The following is a 22,348-nucleotide window of genomic DNA, read 5'->3' as shown; positions in this document are numbered from 1 at the left end:
TCTTTTGTTTTGGGTTTTTTTTATTCACAAAACATGCAGACAAATACTTTACATGGTCGATTAAAGGAAAACAGTTCGCTCTGGATGGAAATGATGAACAACATCATATCAGGATGTCATTTTCCGTCTTTGTTAGTCACTGCTTGGTTTTTAATTCAGCGAGCACAGCCTTTACCCTTTCATACAGAACACGGACAGCATGATTAAAAAAGGATTCCAAGCTAATGAAAGCTCCTATTCCTCTGGAGGGTGGAAAAGATCAACAAGCCAGAGTCCTGCAGAAAGAAAACCGGAGTTGTCTCAGCAACAATTACGACTGTGTTGATTTGAATAAAACCTATAAACTTCATCTTGACCTGCCTGAAACTGCTCCGGTGAGAACGTCAAGGCGCTCCTCCTGCAGTCTTCTGAATCTGCTCTTTGAGAATGAGGATGCTCTGCCGTTGCTCCGGGGGCAACATGGCGATCTGTTCTGGAGTCAGCTGCAGGACCTGCATGATGAGGGCGGCCTAGCAAGAAAAAAAAAAATTAATTGAGATACAAGACCGTTTAGAGTGAAGGAATGAGGCATACGTCCACTGAGACGCGCACTTATTCCTGGTATCCTTTGGTAACAAATTAATTGGGAAACTTGACAAGAATTCTTCCCTACAACCCCTTGATTAAACAATCTCTTTTTATTTGCGACACCCACCTTCTCCTGGTCCTGTGTGGAGACCTGGCTCTGCCCTGGACTGAACCCTCCTCCTCCTGCAGGGACGCCAGAAATTCCAGGACCCTGTCGGATAACGGGGGTGATCATTTGAGCACATAGCTATCATTTCATCTCTCATCTCATGACTTTAAGCGACATGAAATACCGTTTTTTTTCTCCACAAAATTTATTTGCTTTCAAAAAGAATACATTTTTCATAAATTTAAATCATTTTGGATGTTATTTGGAGAGAACATTACTGTGAGCTAACGGTGGGACGGTCGATGGCAGGTCTTACCGGTCTGGCTGCAGGAACAGCGTTTGGACCCATGTTGTGAGGAACGGGGCCTGGCATCCCCGCCGTCATGGGAACCCTCTGGCCTGACACTGGACCGCGAGCGTCCATCGCCCTCGGATCGCGACCTGGAGAGAAAGAGAGCAATAAAAAATCAACTCTTGCTATTCCTACTTTACCCAGTATGTCAGAATTACACAACTCGACTGACACACTGTTAAACAAATTATGTGACACACTGTTCGACAAATTATGTGACACACAATAAACCAAAAATGTAAGCAGGTTTGTTCATAGGTGACAAGGGGCTCAACTGCTTCTAAACCAGTGACCAGGAGAAACGGGTTCAGCCCAAAGCGATTACAGATGAATAAGATTACAACAAATTTTTGGCCTCGAATCAAAATGCCACAACCAAGCGTGTGATCACTGTTCTTAAACTCCAAAATGCATCTTAATAGCCGTTACCTCTGGACTCCATTGGGGGCCCCCGTGGCTCCATCATCGGAGGCCCCCTGGGATCGCCCATCATGTTTCGAGGTTCACCCATGGGTTGTCCTCTCATGTCCATCGGAGGTCCTCTCATGTCCTGGGGGGGTCCGCTCGCCATCTGGGCCATGTGAACAGGTGGGGCTTGGTGTGGAGGTGGAGCTCCCATGTAAGTGCGACTGAAGACACACAAACAGAAAGCAAGAGTTTTTACACAAAAGGGAACCGGCAAATTACAAAAACACATGTGGTTACTTTGTGTGTGTGTGTGTGTGTGTGTGAGGGTGTGTGTGTGTGTGTCTGTTTAACAAAGACAACAACTGTCATCATCATTGTTGTTCACTGTTTAAGTGAAGGATGGAAAATAGTTGGATTCACTGTGACAGGAAGTACAATGTTTTTGTCATTCATTCATTCATTCATCAAACGCTCCCTTCCATCATGTATTTATAACACCCACAGGGAACACTTAGCAACAGTCCCACCTCAAAAAACCTGAAAGTGGTTAAATTTGCATTAAAAACCAAAATAAACAAAACCAAACAAGCGCTGCCGCCACACAGCAAGGCGGTTCTGGGGTCGAATCCCACTCCGTGCGGAGTTTGCATCTTCTCCCCGTGTGTACGTGGGTTCTCTCCGGGTTCTCCCAGGTCGGCTGGGATAGGCTCCAGCACCTCGTGACCCACGACAGCGGATATCAAAAATGAATGAATGAATGAATGAAAACAAGCATTGAACACCATTCTCGACGTGCACAATGTCAAATCAGATGGCATCAGCAAATTGTCATTGAAGACAAAGAGGTTGTTTGGCAGCTGAAGGAACTGGTTTCTCTGCAATTTTATTCATCAAGTCGCTGCGATGTTATTACTGCACCTGCTGTAACCATGGCAGCGACTGGTATCATAAAAGTCGATCGTGATGAATACTTATGGATCGTAACCTTAGTGTCTTGAATTGAAACATCTTGGTGACCCGGGTCAACATCTTACTTGGGATCTATGACTTCTCCAGTGACTGAGAGCAGAGTTCCTCCTCTGGGATCATTCGGACCATCTCCCAGCAGGCCCCTGGGGGGGATTCCACCTGGTCCTGATGGGAGAAAAAACATAAATTCAGCCACATTAAAAACATTACACCACAAAATGTTTATCTGTCCATTAAAAAAACAGTCTACTACTCTTTAAAAGGGCTGGAATTCCAGCTCAAAGAGCGCAACCAACCACACCCGCAGTCCTGTAACCTCAAAGAGGAGACAAACACCTATAAAAATAAACTAGCAGGTAACAGCTTTAAGACTAGATTAATTTTTTCTTAGTCCAACAACAAGGAAATTTGAAGCACAGAGTTCACAAAGCTATCATTCTCTTTTGTCACTTTAATTTAGTATAAATCTTAAAATTTGAACATTCTGAAGCAATGTGTCAACATCCCACACCTGTTCCCTCCACACGCTTCATGTCAGTGTCACATGAACATGAAGGTGAAGGAGTGGCAAAGACGGTCAAAGGACTTTGTTTCAGTTGGAGAAGTTAATAATATTTAATATTACAAGGTGATCATTGTAGGGATACTAGATTTTAAGCCCTGTGTCTTCATCATCAATGTTTGAGCCCAGCAATAAGGTCGGGAAAGGAGCGGCACAAGACTGTGGAACCAAGACTCGTTTGGGAAAATCCACAGACGAACAGGTTAATTTATAACTGAAGGAACTACAAAACAAGACGAATGGGTGACGAAGGTGTGTCGACCCTAAAGTGTTCAGTGCGACAAAGGTGGCTCTCTTTCATCTGTTTAGATTGCTTTGCTGACTATCGCTGCACACCCAACCCGGAATGGAAGACATCATGCCGGGTTGGACGTGCATTTGGCCGGTGATGCGGGAAATATTTTTCATGCTGCTTATGATAATTTCAAACAGCAGGTTGGAAAACTGATTCGTTTAAGACTATACTGTATATTGACCGCTATAAACTCGTTCATTTAGATTCAACCAAAAACTGACTTAGACATTTATCGATTTACCTCACCTAAAGAACGACTGACTGTGGGCAACTTTTTTATTTTAAACCTCTGGAGTTCCAAGCCCATAAAACTCAAGAGGTACACCACAGAGCATGTCATGTGTTAATTCATAATGACAGCCATCAAGTCAGACAATGCAGTCTGACCTGATTGATGCTGAAGACAGGAAACCTGCTCCTTCTGCAGGAACTGACCTACATCTGCGTGACTCTTATTGTGCAACTGCATTTGCAGTTTAATTTTGTCGCCTGGATTTGGTCACCATGCTCTACGCACACGTGGTCACTGCAGACTGAATGTTTGGACAGTGGCCTCTCCATAATCTATGGTCTGTTTGGAGAACTTGCAAGGTGGAGGGGTGACGGGCGGGGGGGGGTTGCAGCGATACCTTGAGGCCGCTCGATGGCAGCTTGCCCAGATGCTCCTGAGGGAGAATGCTGAAGGTTTCCTGAGCCAGCATTAAAGCAAAAGAAGAACACAAGACTCAAGAGAGCAAAGCAGCACTTAGGGAGCATTTTGAAGTGTGCTGGTGACAATACCGTATGCACACGTCTAAACAACCACACACACTAACACACACACACACACACACACACACACACACACACACACACACACACACAGAGAAGAGGGAAGTTTTGGGATCCTTTTGTCCTCAGTATGACCAGGAGCCCTACAATCTGATTGATCTAAGCAAACATTGTTAGAGAATTTGCTGAGAATTTATCTAAATTAAATTATATTGGAGTGACATGTGGAGATTTTTCCATGTGATGTCCGATCACAAAAGACGTGCGAACACTCCGGATGCATCTCCTATCACATCACAGTGCTCTGCATCGCTGTTATTATTATCGTTCACAATGGCCCATAAAAGAAAGAGAACTTTTTTTTGTGTTGAACTAACAATTATAGGGGAAGTGTTATTAAATGAACGTACCAGTAAATTTACTTCTCTTTAGAAATACATAAATCACACTCCCTACATCAACAGTTATACTAAATAAAAGTTAAGTGATAATAAAACTATCAGTATGTATAATGTTGTCAAACTGAAGTATGCATCACACCCTGAATGGAAACGCAGGCATTAACTTCACTCAGCACTAAAGACGATGCAGCTGCTGCTCTGGGCGATGATGTTTCTACAGCACATTCTGTGATGCATATTTAACAGAAACACCAGCATTTTTTTTTCTTCTTTTAACCATATATTCATCTTTTTCTGGTACAGATTTTTAGAGGGAATAAAATTGTGTAGACAGAACATTAAATAGCAACATAATGCAATCTCATCCTATGAAAGCATGTAAGTAAATCACTTGATTTCACCACTTAACAGCTCATGATGTTATTACGTTTGGGACAAAGTGAACTGTTTGGATCCTTTTAATCCCTCAAGTTACTTGAGTGTTCTCGGCTGAAGGCGTTTCTTTGGTCGGTATTAAAGGCATGAATGGGACACATAGTTTGATCAGCACTGAGGAAGGACGTCGGTGAAGATGGGTGAACTAGTTGGATGCGCTTCATCCTTCAAAACCACGAAAAAGATCACATTTCTCACAAACCGGGCGTCCATCATCGCCAACACCTTGTTGGTTTTTGGCTTCTCCAAACTGACGGGTCTTACTTTGAAATCAGGTGACAAGCAGAAATGCTCACGGTACGATAACCAAAAGATTCTATACTGGGATGTCCTGTCAAACTGATGATTAAGAAGGTTCAAGGAGCCTTTTAGAAAATTAACAATGAATAAAAATAAGCCTGTTTTAAAAACAGTTGGAACGCTGAGGAAAATGTGACTGTAAAACACTGAAACTCTGTATTGGACTTTAAAAGAGCAAAAAAGAATAGATCAAATGTTGAAAATGACACATTATAGGCCCACTGAATTCGATGTCAGTTTGTTTCATAAAAGTTCAGACAGTGTCAAGAAAAGACTGGAAAAGTTGTGAGATTCTAAAAGAATCTGGTGGAAGATATGACTATGAATCAGGTTAACTGATAACAAGACTGGGGTTAAGAAAAGCCTCTCTGGACTGGACAGACTCCGAGGTGGAAATCACCGCTTGGGCTCAGGAACACATTCAAAAGTCACCGTCTGTGAACACAGTTTGTCTCTGCATCCACAAATAACAGCTGAAACTCTACCATCCAAAGAAGAAAACGTTTGTCAACCAGATCCAGAAATGTCGCCACATTCTCTGTGGGATCGATTAACAAGAACTCAGGTGAAAAAGAAATCTGTGCTGTGGTCTGACAAGTCAGAATTTCACCTTTTTCATGGACGCTGCATCCTCTGGAGTAAAGGGGAGAGGGACCGTTCTTGTTATCAGCACACAGTTCAAAAGCCAGCATCCATGAAGGCATGAGGGTGCATTGGGGCACGTGGCAAAGGTATCCTGCACACTTGTGAAGGCACCATATAAGGTTTTCTACATCTGCCACGCAGACAATGTTTTTTTTCCAGGGAAGGCCTTGTTTATATCAACCGGACCACACCAAACACATCACTACAGCATGGCTCCGTAGTCAGAGACTAGTCACTGAACTAGCCTGCCTGCAGTCCTGTCTTATTACCCAAGGAACACATTTGGAGTGTCATCAAACAGAGTACGACAAAAGGAGACGCCAAACTGTTCAACATCTGAAGTCCAACATCAGGCTGGAATGTGAAAACATTCCACTGTTAAAAGTAGTCTGTCCTCCTCAGTTTCCAAACACCCTGTGACTGGTTTTAAAAGAAGAGGTGATGCAACACAGTGGTAAATACAGCCCAACCTTTTTGAAACATGTTGTTGCATTAAATTCTAAAGGATTTCGTTTTCAAAAACAGTTTCTGTTTCAACATTTGCTTCTTTGTCTTTGTGTTATTTGCAATATCAACTGGGTTACAGTGATTTACAGATGATGTTTATTTACATTGTACACAGCGTCCCAACCCTAAGATCACTTTACTGTACTGCCGCCTTGTCAATTTGAGATCTGGTGACATCTAGTGGCCAAACTGAGACTGCAAGCAAAGCTTCAACATAGACCTCAACAATCACATGGAGGAGATAAATAAAAATCTATTTTGATGCTAAAAGGTGAGTAGAAAACAGATACAATGGTTCACTGGACTGCAAAGCGAAGAAAAAAATATAGCTGACCGTGTTTGTGGTGCTTTTCATTGTCAGATCATGGCACCTATCACTGGTACACTGTATACATTATAATCAATTAATAATCTTTTTCATATTTCAGACTTCAGTATTTAATCTAGTAGATTACTTCCACCTTGTTTATGAAAATTTCCACATCTTTATGCTTCTTCTTCTTGACCACAATTAAATCCATTAATGCCTTTGTGATGTTCACACGGACCTCAGAGTGGAATAAAGATTTGGAAAGCAAAAGGGTTTCAGCTCATTCCACACAAATAAAGGAGCACCAAGAAACAGTCACACATTTAAACCATCAGTGATCTTAGTAATTGATATCTGGAACAAAAAGGGAGATGCTAACACAACTGCTTGAGTGAATGACAATAGCGTGAATGCAATACAATGATTACCTGGAGCACCGACTTGCACTGGTCCGGGTCCCGGTCCAGGCATCGATCCAGGAACCACGCCCATATTAGGTGGCTGCATCATTTGAGGGGCTCCATTCACATGCATTCCAGGCTGGTCGTTAAAAATATACAAAACAAACTTACAATCAGACTGATGGAAGGCGCTGCAGCGTGAAGCAGCTGAAGCAAAGTGTTTTATGTTAGAAGACTTTATTTCATCAGTACAAATTTCTGATAACAACACTAAAAATGCATTAATATTGAGACGATTAATCAGTGTAAACAGTGTGATATTACAAGTTTAATTTACTTCTGTCATGTCTGCTGAAAACAAAGTCCTTTTTTCAACTTAATCCAAACAAGTGGTGACATTGAGCTCCTCCAACCCAGCAGCCTTTTATTGAAGGGTTAATTACACTAAAGTTTAGACTAGTGAAAAATTGAACATAATCAAAATTGAAATGGGTAGATTTTAATATCAAAAGAAGCTTTTTTAAATTCCGATATAACGAAGACAACTTACACAAATTTCTTTTACAAGTTAGACTCATGCATTTAAATGATTGAGGAACAATAATAAAGTATTCAAAATAAAATATCTGTATTTAGAACATGAATCCCAATTTATGGATTATTTTATAGATTCCTCATGGACTTCTGGGGAGCTAATTTTTTGCTAATGCTAGCTTATGTAACATTACCTATAAGGACGCTGGCCTTCTTTATGTTATGGACATGGTTCAAACCTTGACTCACAACAAAGTTAATGAGGTTTGAACTTTTCTACATTTACTCCTTTCACGTACCAGACCCGTCTGAAACACCTACTAGGGAAAAGTAGGAAAATGACAGAAACGCATGTGCAGGAGATTCAAACTTCAATGAATTTGTTCCCACAGAGAGCGTTCTGCTCACACTTGACTTCCTCACGCTGAATACTCTCTTCATCTCCTATTGGCACCGGCTGAGGCCCGCCAAGCGGACCAATTCATCAAACGCTGCGCTCAGCAATATCCATTCACCTGCATTACTGCCTTAACATCACATCGTCTGTAGAGAAGCGTAATGTTACCATAACTTTAGATATTGGAAATTTTCTACTTACACCAGGCTGTGGTTGAGACGCCGGCACACTGGGCTGTACAGCAGGTGGATTGACGGGCGGTGCTCCTCCAGCCTGTCCACTAGCGATCAGAGGCTGGACTGACGCTTGACGGTGGAGCATTTTCTGCAAATGGAGCACATGGAAACATGTTCGTTAGATTCGTTCTGATTCAATCCTGCAGATTAACCTTCAGCTCATTTGTCTAATGAGATTAACTTATTATTTTGATGCTGTTGCAAATAAAAGATACTATATATTAACATTTAACTGAGCTCTTTAATCAGCATCTCTCACCAAGGCTATCTCAGGGTCAACAATCCGCATAACCACTTGGGCCTGCAGCAGAGCATAGGCCAACTGAGGGTTCTGCAGCAGCATGTTTCTCGCCTCCTGGGGGCTGTTCTGCACACACAGCTTGAGAGGAAAAGACAGAATTTGATTTTATAGACTGCGTAAAAATATAATATCACAAATGCAAAAAAAGCCAAACTTTGGTCTTTGACTTTCGCCTCCACCTCAGGTCAAGACAAATGTCCATAATTAATCAAATCAGAAAGTGAGACCAAATGTTTGCAAAGATCAGCATGTGGAAACTTCCTACTGCAACCAGGGCTCGATATTAACTTTTTTTCTTGGTAGCACTGGTGCTCCCAAATTTAGAAGTTAGTAGCACCAGCAAAGACTTCAGGAGCAACTACCCAAAAGCAAGGCAGTGACGGAGCAATAGAGACCGCTCCGTCCATCTCCGTTCCGCACACCTCTCTCCCTCGCCCAGGAGAGCAGCCACAGCTGCGCTCTCATTGTTTCCTGGCAGGAACGCAGGAGCGGTCTCACAAAAAAAGGCACACCAGATTTTTTTCCCTAGTCGCACCGGTGCTCCCAAATATATTTAATAGTCGCACTGATAAAAATTTGGGCACATATGCGACCAAAATGGGCGCAATTTCGAGCCCTGACTGCAACAAAACATTTTTCCATTTGGGAGAGAAAGTGTGTAGTCTGGTGTTTCCCAGCTTAATGAAGCAGACTGGTAGATGTGCAATGTGGGAGCAGTCAGGTTCTTATCTTGGACATGATTGTATTGGAGAACAACAATTTGGTAAATCATTCCCTCTCATATTAAAAATCTTTTTCTTAATTTGATTTCACTTTGCAATTTAATTGTCTGAATATGTCAGACATTGGAGCTCATTACAGAACAGCAACGTAAATAATCTGACATGAATTACCTATATTATCACATATTTTCAGTGACTGGAGGAAACCAAAGAACTTTGAGGAAACCCATGCAGTACTGGGGACAATGTTCAAACTCCAAACAAAAATCACAAATCACATTTCCATGGAAATGACAACATGAAATAATCCTCATCACAAAGCTCGATTAAGCTCTACAAAATGTCCCAGATAAAGAAACAATCACTATAGGATATTCAAAATGCAAAAAGACAAAGTGAACTGCTCACCTTCATCTGTTTCATCAGTTCAAACATCTGCTCGGGTGGGAGACTGGCCACAGCTCTGCTGATGGACTCCGGGGCTTCCTGTGGCTGGATGCTATCTCCATATGGAGACTCGATAATGGGAGCTCCTGTTCCCAAACCTATACCAGAACAGACAAGAGATACAAATAACTAGTTTTGTACAACTCCATATCAGATCATTTTCAAATAATACTAGATGGAAATAAAACACTTACTTTTCAGTTCTTCCTTGTTCTTTTCACTGGCTGCATTATCAACTCTGAGAGCCCGACCGCTGAACTCTCGCCCATTCAAGTTCCGCATGGCACTGAGGGCTGTCTCCTGGTCTTGATATTCACAGAAGCCATATCCCTTTGGCTTTCCAGTCTCTCTGTCATACACTAACCTGAAAACAACATGAAAGACCATGTCTGATCATCTATCTTTAGAACTGACCCACTGCTGCAAGGCATAGCACAGTTATACAGTTTAAATGAATGGGTGAGATTGAATTAAATTTTAAAAGGCTGTTAAATTGTATCACATTGTAATCACTGTGGAGATTAAATGGCACACTTTCACTCACCTGAAACTAACAACAAGTCCCACTTCAGAAAAGATGTCTTTCAGCTGTTCTTCTGTGGCTTCATAAGGAATATTACCCACTACGAAAATAAATAAATATTATATTAATAATGAAAATCAATTAATTTATTTCAATTAAAAAACTTTCGTGCTCTTCAGGGTATTAGTATCCTCGGCTACAGTTAACGTTAGCCGGACATATGGGGCAGCGAGCCTTTTTGCATCAGATTTATCTTCATTGATCGACTTGTTTTAAACCAAATGGATAGATACAAAAAGAGTTGGCCAACTAATGGCAGGTAACTCACCAAACACTGATCTCAAAGAGCGATCTACGGCTGGGTCCCTATTCGCGGCGGCGGCGGCAGCAGCAGCTGCAGCAGCTACGTTCGCCATTTTGGAGACACAATAGAATGTAACACCAGGAAGTCACGGTGACGCAATATCCGTTTTAGGGAAGGTGGAGTTTATGTATTAGCAGTGATGAGTAAAGACATCAGAGACGCTCTATACAATGTTTTTTCTGCAACAACTAATTTTAGGGAATACCATAAGTGATTAGGAAATTACTAAAACAGACAGTTATAGATGATCTGATAACTTTCTAACTCGAAATGCATGCAGAGAACCTTCTGAAACGTATAAGGTCGTGTTGCTTGGTGCACCAAAACTCATCAATAACTAATTGCTTAGTTAATAATATGAGATTTCCAAGAAATTGAAGTCGATAAATGATTTTTTTCTACCTCACTTTTCAAAAGCTTGTCATTTTTCAAAGTCATTTTGTTCACATGCTTTTAAGTTGGTTTGTTTCCTTCACACACATTTTCTTTATTTATGTATTAACAGCATATATGTTATGGTCTGTGCACCACCTCTTTTTTAAAATATTCTGAGCATTTTTCTTCTGCCAAGGTCATTGTTCGTTTGTCATTGTGAAGTTGTCTTTGGCATTAAAATCTTCTTCTCCTTTCGGATTTACCCTTTAGGGGTCGCCACATTGAATCAGTTGCCTCCATCTAACCCTGTCTTCTGCATCCTCTTCTCTCACACCAACTACCTTCATGTCCTCTTTCACTACATCCATAAACCTCCTCTTTGGTCTTCCTCTAGGCCTCCTGCCTGGCAGTTCAAAACTCAGCATCCTTCTACCAATACATTCACTATTTCTCCTCTGGACATGTCCAAACCATCTCAGTCTGGCCTCTCTGACTTTATCTCCAAAACCTGCTGTCCCTCTAATGTACTCATTCCTGATCCTATCCATCCTGGTCACTCCCAAAGAGAACCTCAATATCTTCATCTCTGCTACCTCCAGCATAATAATGTTAATTTCCTAGGGACATAAAAATTTGTGTTTGATATTATATTTGCAAGGGCACACTGGTGGTGCAGTGGTTAGCGCTGTTCTCTCACAGCGAGAAGGTTCTGGGACCGAGTTCTTTCTGTGCTTAATTTGTATTATCCCTCTGGCTTCTTCTAAAAGCATGCAGTTTTGATGAGTTGATCAATCTATTAGTCGTTCTTTGTCTTGCGCCAGCAACAGATCCAAAATGCCTCTTGCCTATAGCCAGCTGGGATAGGCTCCAGTGACACCTGTCTGTAAGACAATTACAGTCATCTGGTCTTCAAGAAAATGGATGGTTGATATTTGCATATAGGAAAATACAATTTCCATATTGCAATCCTGAAAATGACCCTTAGCTTGCAGTCTATTTTTTGGTATACAGATCATGCTCTTACGCCCACATATGAAAGTCTGATATTTAATGTAAATGTTAACTTAAACCAAACTGAAACTTATGTGTTAGACTCAGAATGTCAGAGTGAAGGTCAAATATTCAACTTTAGGAATAAAAAGAAAAAATTTTGACTGCAGGAGACTTTTACGAAGTATCCTGTATTATAATTGAATTATTTGGATATGTATATAACACAGCCTTTTTTCCGGTGGACATATTTATTGCCTCCACTTAGTTGCACTAGGAAGCACAGCTTTAACTGTTCAAGAATGGAAACTGGATTGAGTATGTGGTTTCTCAGTCATCCAGGTCAAGGTAAATCAGAAAGAAAAAAAAAATTAACTGGACTTGCTTAAATTGGTTGAAGATGTCTCGCCTCTCATCAAGAGGCTTCTTTGGTTGTAACTGACTGGTAGAGAGCCCAGATATTTATAATCCTGCTGAAGCAGAAAACAAATGACCGAACCCCCCAAGACAATAAGTCTCCTTAGGAGTCGTTGCTATTCATAGGGGCCACCCTCCTGCGAAATGTCTGGTGAGCTGCACTCAGGTGTGAATGCTTGTTGTGGTTTCTGGGGATGGAGGTCAATACTGCCTGATAGATGACACCACAGTCCTCATCTGTGCAGAGATAGTTTCTCCAGCTTGACAAAAATAGTTTCTGTAACTTCTCTCTGAAGCTATGGTTAACCCATCATTATATGAAGACTGTTAAAAAATGTTTTTCCTTTTTTCCATTTTGAACCTGTTTATTCATCTTAAGACAGACCGTGAGTGTTCCATTTTTAAACCCTTTTTTCCTCCTTACCTAGAACTGCGAACTGAGATCGCAGTTCAAAAAACATGACTGTACTACAATTTGAAGGAAATATCTATTCAGTGAAATTTCTTTCTTGTGCCGAAAATTATAGTGGTTCCACTGGGGCTCGAACCCAGGACCTTCTGCGTGTAAAGCAGACGTGATAACCGCTACACTATGGAACCCGTTGTCCAGCATTTGCAACATTTATATTATATATAATTACTAGTGCATTAAATATTTGACAAAAAAATGGGAGATGTCAGTTGTAGATTAACTAAATAGAATGTACTTTTGGTTTGAGTAGGTTGCCTCCCAGCTTATTTTTCGTTCTGTGAGCCAGCAGTCTATGTCCGACCGTGGTTAGCTTAGCATCCAGCTAACGACACCTACGACCCCAGACGGCCAGGCTGCGCGTGACGCGGACACGGGTTCGCCCTTCCGGGATTCCGCTGCATTTGCTGGAAGTCACGTTATAGTGAGGATTATAATATCACTGTTAAATTACACCATTTACACGTTTATTGCTATAATAACCCCACACAAATGTATAACTAAACAAATGAATAATCATAATTTTGGGTGATCACACATTGTGAACCGTGTTTGTAAATATTTAGTGACGTATGAACAGTGTTAATATCGGTATCGATAATATATCATAGACACACATTGTAATCTGTCAAAAAATTAAACGTGATCATTACACTGAATGCCATATCTAAAATTTATAGGAACGCATTATAAACTCACCTGTCAACAGCAAAGCATCATGGGAAGCTAAAGTGTGACAAACTAGTGTTAGTACCTTTCTACAGCTGTTCAGCTGCAGGTAATAATTTAGATATTACTATATTATTATCTTAAATATGTATTATTATCTTAAATATGTAAACTATAATCAATTTTCTTTTATTTGCTAACTACATTTCAACATTTCTGGGCCTATTTTTATATTATTGAGCTTCATTTTATTGTGTGTATGACAGAGTTTATGATAAATCTATATTAGAAAAAAATGTTTTTACTTTCTCATCGTCCCTTAACGTTTCAAAATATTATTATGTATAACATCCTTATCACAGCATATCTGTAATATTCTGTTTCTGTGTAAGTGGTGTTCTTTATTATTGGTAGTCCTACTGGCAATGGTAGGAAGAGGAGTTGAAGGCTTGATGGTCCCTGAAGTACACAGCCCATCAGTGTGGGTGTGACTGTGTGAACGCCTCCTGATGACCTGGTATTCATGCCTGGTAGCCCCTGTGAATGAATGAATAATTCCTTGATTGTGTTGTAAAGTCCTTTGAGTGGCCAGTTAGACTAGAAAAGGCATCATTTAAATACAATACATTACCATTGTAGTAGGAATGCTCCAGCAACCTTCTTGAATTACAGTGAAATGCAAATAATTTAACTAAATTTAATAATAAACAATGGTGTATACACACACACAAACACACACACACATACACTAGAACTAATAATAATTAAAATTATGGTGAATTTATCACCAACTTTAGGTGTCAGAAACTTGCGTATGGACTTTCATGGTGACTATTTCCTCACATAATTTTATATTGGGGTTCTAAAAAGAGGCCTCCTCTGAACCGCATGGGATGAACCAAATGTGTGCATTTTCAAACTTGTGATTAATAAGTCTGGTTTACGTTACCAGATCTGGTCATGTTGTGGTCATGCTGTAACTGTGGATCTCATATTTTATTACTGTTTATACTGTTTCATCTACATACCGCCTTTATTCATACCTGCTATTATCAACAGCACATTTACTGTTAGTGCTACTTGGGATTTTACTTGGTGAATGGCAATAATTAACAACTTAAAACTCAATGTATCGTCACTGCGATTATTAACGTGAATGTAAAGTTGAGGATGGGGCATTAATGCATGTGAAAAAAGGGCATACAATGGTATTTGTCTAAAGTGCTGATTAACAAATAAACGGCATATTCTGCAATTTCATTCATTTTCTTGAAGATGAGACAATCAGCAATCGGGGTGGAGGCCGGGTAAACAATGGATAAGCCACCAGTTTGTCACAAGGTCACATGGAAAGACAAGCACAAACACCCACTCACGCTCACACCCATACCTACGGTCAATTTAGAGTGACCTGCATGTTTTTGGGGGTGGGAGGAAGCTGGAGAACCTGGAGAGAACCCAACCAGTCATGGGTAAAACATGCAAACTACGCACAGAAAGGCCCCCAGGTGGAATCCGACAACACAGGACCTTGCTGTGAGGCCACTGTTCTGTCCATGAAAAGAAGGTGATTTGGTTTTTGTTGTAAGTTTGACATGCCACGTTTGAAATGCCACATATCACAGGGTGAACGCGATTGACACCTTACATCCTTTGACTTGGACAGGTAAAATAGTTTTCAGACCTACAGATAGTCCATCAGGAATTTGTCACCTTTTTCAGCAGAAAGTCGGTTATTAAGGTCAGCTCAGAATAAAGGATGTGAACCGGGAAGTCAATATCTTTGACCTATTAATAGACGTGAATCTTGAGGAGCATTTCCTCGCTCATATTTCTGTTTTCAGACTGCTGTGTAATGGATGTATGGAAAGATGCAGATACACTGATCTCACTCATTTCTCAGAGTGCTCCTGCACTGTGATGCTTAAATTGTATTCTCTTCATAAAATACAGAGTGCACTTTTTTTTTTTTCTGTTGTCCTCTGATTTTGAGTATTCAGGGATTTGTAAGTGTCTTTTGTCTGGGGGTATTGAATGGTCTCAAGGACTTATCAGCTGACGGCAGCCAACCAACGTTCCTAACTAATGTCAGAGTCTCTAATGTCCATCTTTATGTGGTTAAACGGTGTGAGGTTTGAAACCTCTGACAGCCTATACTGTCTTGCAGTGTTCACACTGACTTTCATCTCCTTTATTTCTTGAAATTGTTGGCTGTTTATCTTGACTGTAGCTCTTGGGGTCCCTTAGGTGCCAGTGAGGGAATACCAGAAGGCCTCCACTGGAAAATGTGAGAAAGATAGCTGCATATTATATGTTTATCATATGGGGTATGATAGCAAACCTTTAGAGGGAGCCAGAGCTTGTTTCTCATTGAACCTCCCTCTGACAGAATCCAAACCAGACAGATCCACATGTGAGCAGGATTCAAGACGTTCCACAAGGTCTATCCTTTCTGCAGGCTATGGACCTCAGAAAGGCACACGGGATGCCCGACTAACTCTGCATTATATGATTATATGTAGTTATTGGCGTTCAGTAATATTTCTTGATTGTGAGCAAAGCAAAAATGAATCTGGTGCTTCATGTAATTATTATTTTCATTGACAATGAATCCATGAAATATTTCCTTGCCCGATCAATCCATTATCTCATTTTTAAAATGTCAAGGAAAGGTGGTGAGATACACCCGTCAGTTACCAACGTCGAAGAATATTTCACTTTGTCCTACTAATAGACCAAATCCAGTGCTTTATGTATCTTTGTATAAACCAGCAAAATAGGAAATATTCACAGTTGAGGAGGGAATAATTATAAGTTTAGCTTGATAAATGCCTTCTATCAGGACCATTCAAAAAAATCAAAGCTGTAATTCAAAATTTTCACATTTTAATGTATTTTTAAAGTTAATTTTATTACAGTATTTCTCAACAAAACAAATTTTGAATGTCCTTGAAGTCTTTTACATTTCAGAGTGCATAGGTGCTAGCAGACTGAAAAACACCAAAACAAACTACCTTGCCTCTCCCAAAACACCAAAGCAAATGAAGACAAAAAAAAAAAGATTGCTTGCAATAATACCAGGGGTAGCTTAAAACACATTGCGCATTAATAATATTACAAAAATGTCTCCTTGCCCTTCTGATGCTTGTATGAGTTATGTGCTACAGTTAAAATATTGTCAACATTTTAACAGGGAACACAATTTGCTGTGGCACACCTATGGCGGCTTTTAAAGCTCTCTCCTTGAACACACTTGTGATTCTGATAACTGTTGATCCATGCAGAGCCTCTATTGAAAAACTGCAGCACACAAGCTATTCAATACAGTCCACAGACCTGAATGTAGGGAATATTTCTGGAATAAGTAGAGTGTTTCCGAAGAAAATAGCTTACGATGAATCAGTAGATTATTTAAAGTAATTATGGGTTAAAATGATCACCTTGCCTCTGTAGGATTCAGGTGTGTACTTTCCTCAACAGTCAATGGCCTAATGATCAGTGAACATGATATCCATTTATGACAGAGGAGTCTAACTGAACAAGCTCTGTATCTGTGGTTGTTTTCATTGAGGGATTTATTTTGTTGTATCTATGTCTGACCTGAGCCTATAGGGAACACCTCAAGCACCCCACTAGTGTTGTCTCTTGAAGCACAAGCAGGATAACTTAACCTGCAGTTGAGCTTCTAAAGGCTCCCTATAGAGTACATAATGCACTTTATCATGAGTTTGCTGCACAGAGTCATTGTCACTCTGACCTCACAACAATGCACAGTTTCTTTCCCATCGGTTTAGTCTTAACTCTTTCAACTAAGACTTTATGTCTGGAACAGCAGCCCTGACCTCAGACACTCGTGCACACCTGTGTTAAGGTGTCAGTATGTTCAGACCCGGTGTCCTTGTGTCTGTGAATGAGACATAATCAGAAAAAGAATGTTAAACGTCATTTGTATCTATGGATGACTGTAAGAAGCATTTGTGCTTCTGTGTTTGGAGCAACTACTATATTTTTGTCTCAATATCTGATTCAAAATCTGATTATGTTACGGGTAGCTGACGCTTGATTAACCCCTTTAGATGGTTAAAAGCACAGACTTCATTCATTTTATGACGCGGTATCTGCCGCAGCGGGTCACGGGGAGCTGGAGCCTATCCCAGTTGGCATAGGGCGTGAGGCGGGGGACACTCCGGGCACGACGCCAGTGCACCGCGGAGCCACACACAAAGACATACAACCACGCACACACACACACTCACTCACACCTACGGGCAATTTGGGACTGGCCAATCAACCCGAAGTGCATGTTTTTGGAGGTGGGAGGAAGCTGGAGAGCCCGGAGAGAACCCGCCGTTTTGTGAGATGACAATGCTACCCACAGCGCCACCGTGCCGCCCAAGCACAGATTTATGATGAGATTTTTTTTCTGTGATATATACTGTGCCATATATTGAACTGTAGCTCAATAATAAAGAAAATTTGAGGCTGATACTGACATTGATTTGAGAATCAATCACACCTAATCGTGTTTAATACATTTTTAAACTCTTCAATAAAGACAAAATTATAAAATGATCCTGTTTGAATTTTTTTTTGTCATTATTGTCCTTTAAATCCATTTACTGGCTGAGAATGCACCTATATGTTTGTATCTACAGGACATTCTCAATATATTGACCCCGTTCTATAACAGAACCCCACTAAGAGAACTTGTGTAGCAGATTATGCTGGGGATAATTCAGGTTCATCATAATAGTCGGTGTCCAAATTTTGCAGTTTTATCAAGCAGCAAAACAAAAACAAATGCACAAACAAAAAAACAAAGAAAGCAAATTGAAAAAAACATTAGCCAAAACAGATAACAACCCTCCAAACATATACTGTGAATCAGTATCAGCCATTTCACTTTAGCTCTTAAATTATTCTTGTTTAGTTTTAATATCACCGTGTATTCTAACATGAGTAAATCAAACTCTGTGACAATAAAAAGTGGAAGTTTTAAAATAAAATAAAAAAGTTATTCCTTTGTCTTGGAATTAAGTTTACAAACGCTCCTTTTTGTAGTGTGGCAACACTTGTATCAGTATTGTGAAAGCAAAGTGCGCGTAGGGTGACTGGAGTCGCTCGCAGAACATTTAAGGGGGTGTGGAATGCTTTGGGAGCAAAAAAAAAAAGAAAAAAAAAAAAGAAAAAGAAAAATCCCGCTTCAGAATCACTATTTATCAGACTCCAGCAACATCCCCTACCATTAAAGCTTTAGAACCACCGAGCACCGCTCTGTTTGTTATTCACCTGTAGGGCTTTATCCGGCGCTAGGACCCAGGGTGCGCGATTTTCATCTCCAGCTGCTGCAGACCGAAAACTGGCAATAAGGGAAGATCGCGAGGACAAGTCAAATTGCATGCTGTATTCATTCTACTTCGAAATCACATCTCCGACCCCACACGGACGTCTCTGGGTAGACGACACAAGCTTGTTGCACTGTGTGCAGGCTTTGTGGCTGTAGGCAGCTCGGAGCGCAAGGTAAGACGGCGCAATACCATGCGATTACTAATAACAAAGGCGTTATGGGCGAGTAGGGGGCATTAAAGGGGGGCATTGCACAACGCTGTTGAAGGCGAGTGAAACTCTGCCAAACTTTGACCTGGATATCTGCATTTTCTAGTTGTTGGTGTCTTACAGGAGCCTCGGTAGTTTGCGGGGATGTCTCGCTGTTATGTCGGCATTATGTCGGATCGCGTCAGAGAGCCAAGTTATGTGTCGAGGTGACATATGACTTGTCCATGCGTGTCGGCTGTGGATGCAGCGTTCATCCCACACGGTGACTGTAGGAAGTGGTGTGAATTTCGGACGGATTTGTGGCACCAGCTGGACGGAGCATCGGGCCATCCATTAACCTGGCAAATTAGAACATCACCCTTCACTGTTTCTGTGATCGACTGCCATCCTCCCCTCATTTACTGTGGAATAACTCATTACTTATACAAGATGGAAGAATAGCGCGTTTGATTTCTACTCGTCGTTCACCCCCCCCCCACCCCCCAGGTCGCCGCTCCAGCGCACACATTCAACGCTGACCAGGTGAACCACCAACTTAGACGGGACATCCTCGTCGCTGTAAACCATGGCGGCCTAAATGGGGGGGTCGATAATCTCCAATATGACTCAGATAGATGACCACGTTTGCCCACTTTGAAGGACACCCTTTAAAAAGAAGGCCTTCGGAAATAAACAACGTGCCTTCATCTGCGCTATCACTGTTGTCATAGTGAACGAGCGGCATATCGGGAGATTTATAACTGTATGCATAACAAGTTTTTTCCCCCCCCTCCTACCACCACAGCTTCAGACATCCGCTGTGGAGCCTTGAACTCAACTCGTCTGTAATTGGTGAAGCCCGGAGCAGCCGGTCACTACCGGGATGGCTCCGCTCGGTCGTTGAGGTCTCCGGGTTCCCCCCGGCTCAGACACAATACGATGTGTCAGCTGCCGACTTTGTGATACTCTTCGGCTTCCCTCCCCCCCCCCTTTATTTTCACAAATCCACGTCTTTGGTTTCCCCCCAAAATTCACGTTTCGGTCATTTGTCAGCGATTTTGGTAGCCTACATGCAGCCATTAGCGAGCGAATGGCGAAGGGCATGTTCGAGGCTCCCACGCAGCGATCCAGTCCGACGCGGGGAAGAAGAGAAATAGTTCTTTAGCTCTCGGTGCTCTCGGCTGGAGGATCATTCGCCCTGCGACTGCCTCATCAGAGACTACACGGATCGGCAGTGAGCAAACTCGGCCGTTTTCTGTGTGTGTGTGTGTGTGTGTGTGTGTGTGTGTGTGTGTGTGTGTGTGTGTGTGTGTGTGTGTGCGCGTACGCGCGCACGTTTGTTTCCTCACCGCCAGAAGTGTTGAGAAAAGTAGGAAATTTGCTGGCCTACAGAAGTTGGTTTCCCTGTCAGCAGCTGGCCTACGGTGGCTTCAGGGTTCAGGTGAGACAAACGGTGTGGTTGCGTCAGGCTGGTATGTGATGCTGAACTCAGAATGGTGTTTAAGTTTGTGGCAGAATCAGGCGAGACTGAATGCAAACCCCATTGACACACGGATGCAACTTTATCTATTTGCTCTGGTTGTGTGGCTGCAAGTTCCAGATGTTTGGTCACTGGTCTTGACAAGGACTTGTTTTAGCCTCAAATACACTTGGTGGCAACATTAATGAACTCCCACTGCATATTGGGCGCATTGGTTAGATGTATTTATGAGCTGCTTCCAGTAACAAGAAATATAATAGTTTAAATAGCTCAATGCAACAGATTTCATTTTTATTGTTTTTTTCTACATTTAATACAAAATCCTATTTTCATGAACCACTTTATACCCACTGAACAATATCCCTCATAAGACTGTGTGAACCTTTGTGCAGTTACTTTAGCAGTAGAGTTTTATATCTAAGACTCAAATTTACACTTGAAACACAGAAGTCAGGTCCAGCTCTGGGATTCTGTGAAGTGATGAAATAAAATTGCAACTTTTGAAGCCTATGGATTGGCGGTATATCTGGAGTAAGAGGAATGATGCGCATCCTGAAAGAATACAATCTATAGTACGTGTGTCAAACTCATATCCTGGCTGAATAACCAGTTCATTTTATTGAGGGAAAAGTAGTTATGTACTTTTCAAATTTAACTTTTTAGGTCAAAATATTGCAGGTATGTGACAGTTCAATAAATGTAAAATCTGTTTGGGCGTAGCCACATCATCTGTGTCCTGAATTTTGGATTCTTGTGGGATCTAGTTTGACACGGCGGCAGCTTTGTGATGCTCTGGGGCTGCTTTGCTTCCTCTCACAATGGGAACCTGCGTCGTGTCAAGAGTGAGATGGATGCCATCAAATTTCAGGAAATCCTAGAAGAAAAGGTTCCGCCATCTGTAAGGAAGCTGAATCTTAGGCGTCATTTTTTGTACTCAAAGGACAATGATTCCAGCTTTCAAATCAAGTCCAAGAAGGGTTGGGTTCTGTTGTCTGTAAGGACAGAGTGGCTGTTGCTGTTGCCTGACTTGAATAGAAAATCTTTTTTTTTGGGTTTTAAAGATGAAGTTTGAACCATGGAAAACTAGGAATATTACAGAGCTGGGGGGCTTTGCCAATGAGGAATGGGCTAAGATTTCCTCAGAGACTTTTCCAGTAGATGGTGTCTGGCTGTGCACTGTGTTTGCAGCAAAGAGGGTCTCTATGAGACCTGCTTATAATTAAGGCTTGAATACTTTTAAAACAGTTGGAACCCAACATAAAATATTGTGTTATACTGTTAAGAACAAAACCTATTAGCAAAATCTGTTGCATTAAACTATTTCAACCATCTGTTATTGACAAACACCTGGTATGTAGTATATTTAGGGGGTTGAATGAATTTGCTTCCAACTCAGCTCAGCTCTGAGTTATATTGAGACCTATAAGGAAAAGTCACCCTCCTGTTTTGCTGCATGCCTGAAAATATTGAAAAGGCCTCAGCAGAAGTGAAATCTACCCTATTACAAATGATGGAAATATAATACCACTTCCAGGAGTTGTTCCGTTCGTACATCACATTAGATGCTCTGTGTTGAACTGAGTTGCTGTGTTGAAGCACTTCTGGGTTATTTCTGATAGGATTGAAGGTGTTTATATGACTTAATACTATGTGTTACCAAGGGCTAAAATCTCAAATTTCATTATGGTTTTGGTTGGAAATCAGATCAATTCCACTCCTGAGTGGAAAACTGTGCATGTATTCAGTTGAAAAACTGCCCAAATAATGACAGGAAATATGATTTTGACACACTGCACTGTGGACACGATCTCGCCATCAACACTTGGACATCACTGATGAAATCTTATGTTTAATTCT

At 41.2% G+C, this 22,348-nt stretch overlaps 1 protein-coding gene and 1 non-coding gene across 3 annotated transcripts; both read right to left on the bottom strand.

The window, feature by feature from the left end:
- Positions 1-2: 2 nt before the first annotated feature.
- On the bottom strand, positions 3-10,609 carry cstf2 (cleavage stimulation factor, 3' pre-RNA, subunit 2). 2 transcript variants are annotated; one of them, XM_068326204.1, is made up of 13 exons: positions 10,521-10,609; positions 10,214-10,292; positions 9,864-10,033; positions 9,631-9,767; positions 8,459-8,578; positions 8,165-8,287; positions 7,060-7,171; positions 2,471-2,570; positions 1,458-1,657; positions 993-1,117; positions 695-778; positions 357-509; positions 3-275 (listed from the first exon to the last, which is right to left on the bottom strand). In XM_068326204.1, exons 1-12 carry the CDS (start codon positions 10,606-10,608, stop codon positions 384-386), a joined length of 1,464 nt encoding a protein of 487 aa, XP_068182305.1. In that variant the 5' UTR covers position 10,609; the 3' UTR covers positions 3-275; positions 357-383. The 2 variants fall into 2 exon arrangements, with proteins under 2 accessions (XP_068182305.1, XP_068182304.1); XM_068326203.1 differs by having other exon boundaries at positions 361-509.
- A 2,256-nt stretch (positions 10,610-12,865) lies between these two features.
- Positions 12,866-12,938, bottom strand: trnav-uac (transfer RNA valine (anticodon UAC)). Its single transcript has one exon. It is a non-coding gene; the product is annotated as a tRNA-Val (tRNA).
- Positions 12,939-22,348: the final 9,410 nt, after the last annotated feature.

This window comes from Antennarius striatus, chromosome 10, assembly GCF_040054535.1.
Source record: "Antennarius striatus isolate MH-2024 chromosome 10, ASM4005453v1, whole genome shotgun sequence".
Lineage (NCBI taxonomy): Eukaryota > Metazoa > Chordata > Actinopteri > Lophiiformes > Antennariidae > Antennarius > Antennarius striatus.
Note: the sequence above shows the minus strand (reverse complement) of the source record. Positions and strands in the feature narration are given on the sequence as shown.

Coding starts and splice junctions, on each gene's coding strand:
- cstf2 (XM_068326204.1), bottom strand. CDS start 10,608: ATGGCGAACGTAGCTGCTGCAGCTGCTGCTGCCGCCGCCGCCGCGAAT. Junction 2,571..7,059: donor AGTGCAAGTCGGTGCTCCAG/GTAATCATTGTA, acceptor TTCTCCCATCAG/GACCAGGTGGAATCCCCCCC. Junction 1,118..1,457: donor GCCCCCAATGGAGTCCAGAG/GTAACGGCTATT, acceptor CTTTCTCTCCAG/GTCGCGATCCGAGGGCGATG.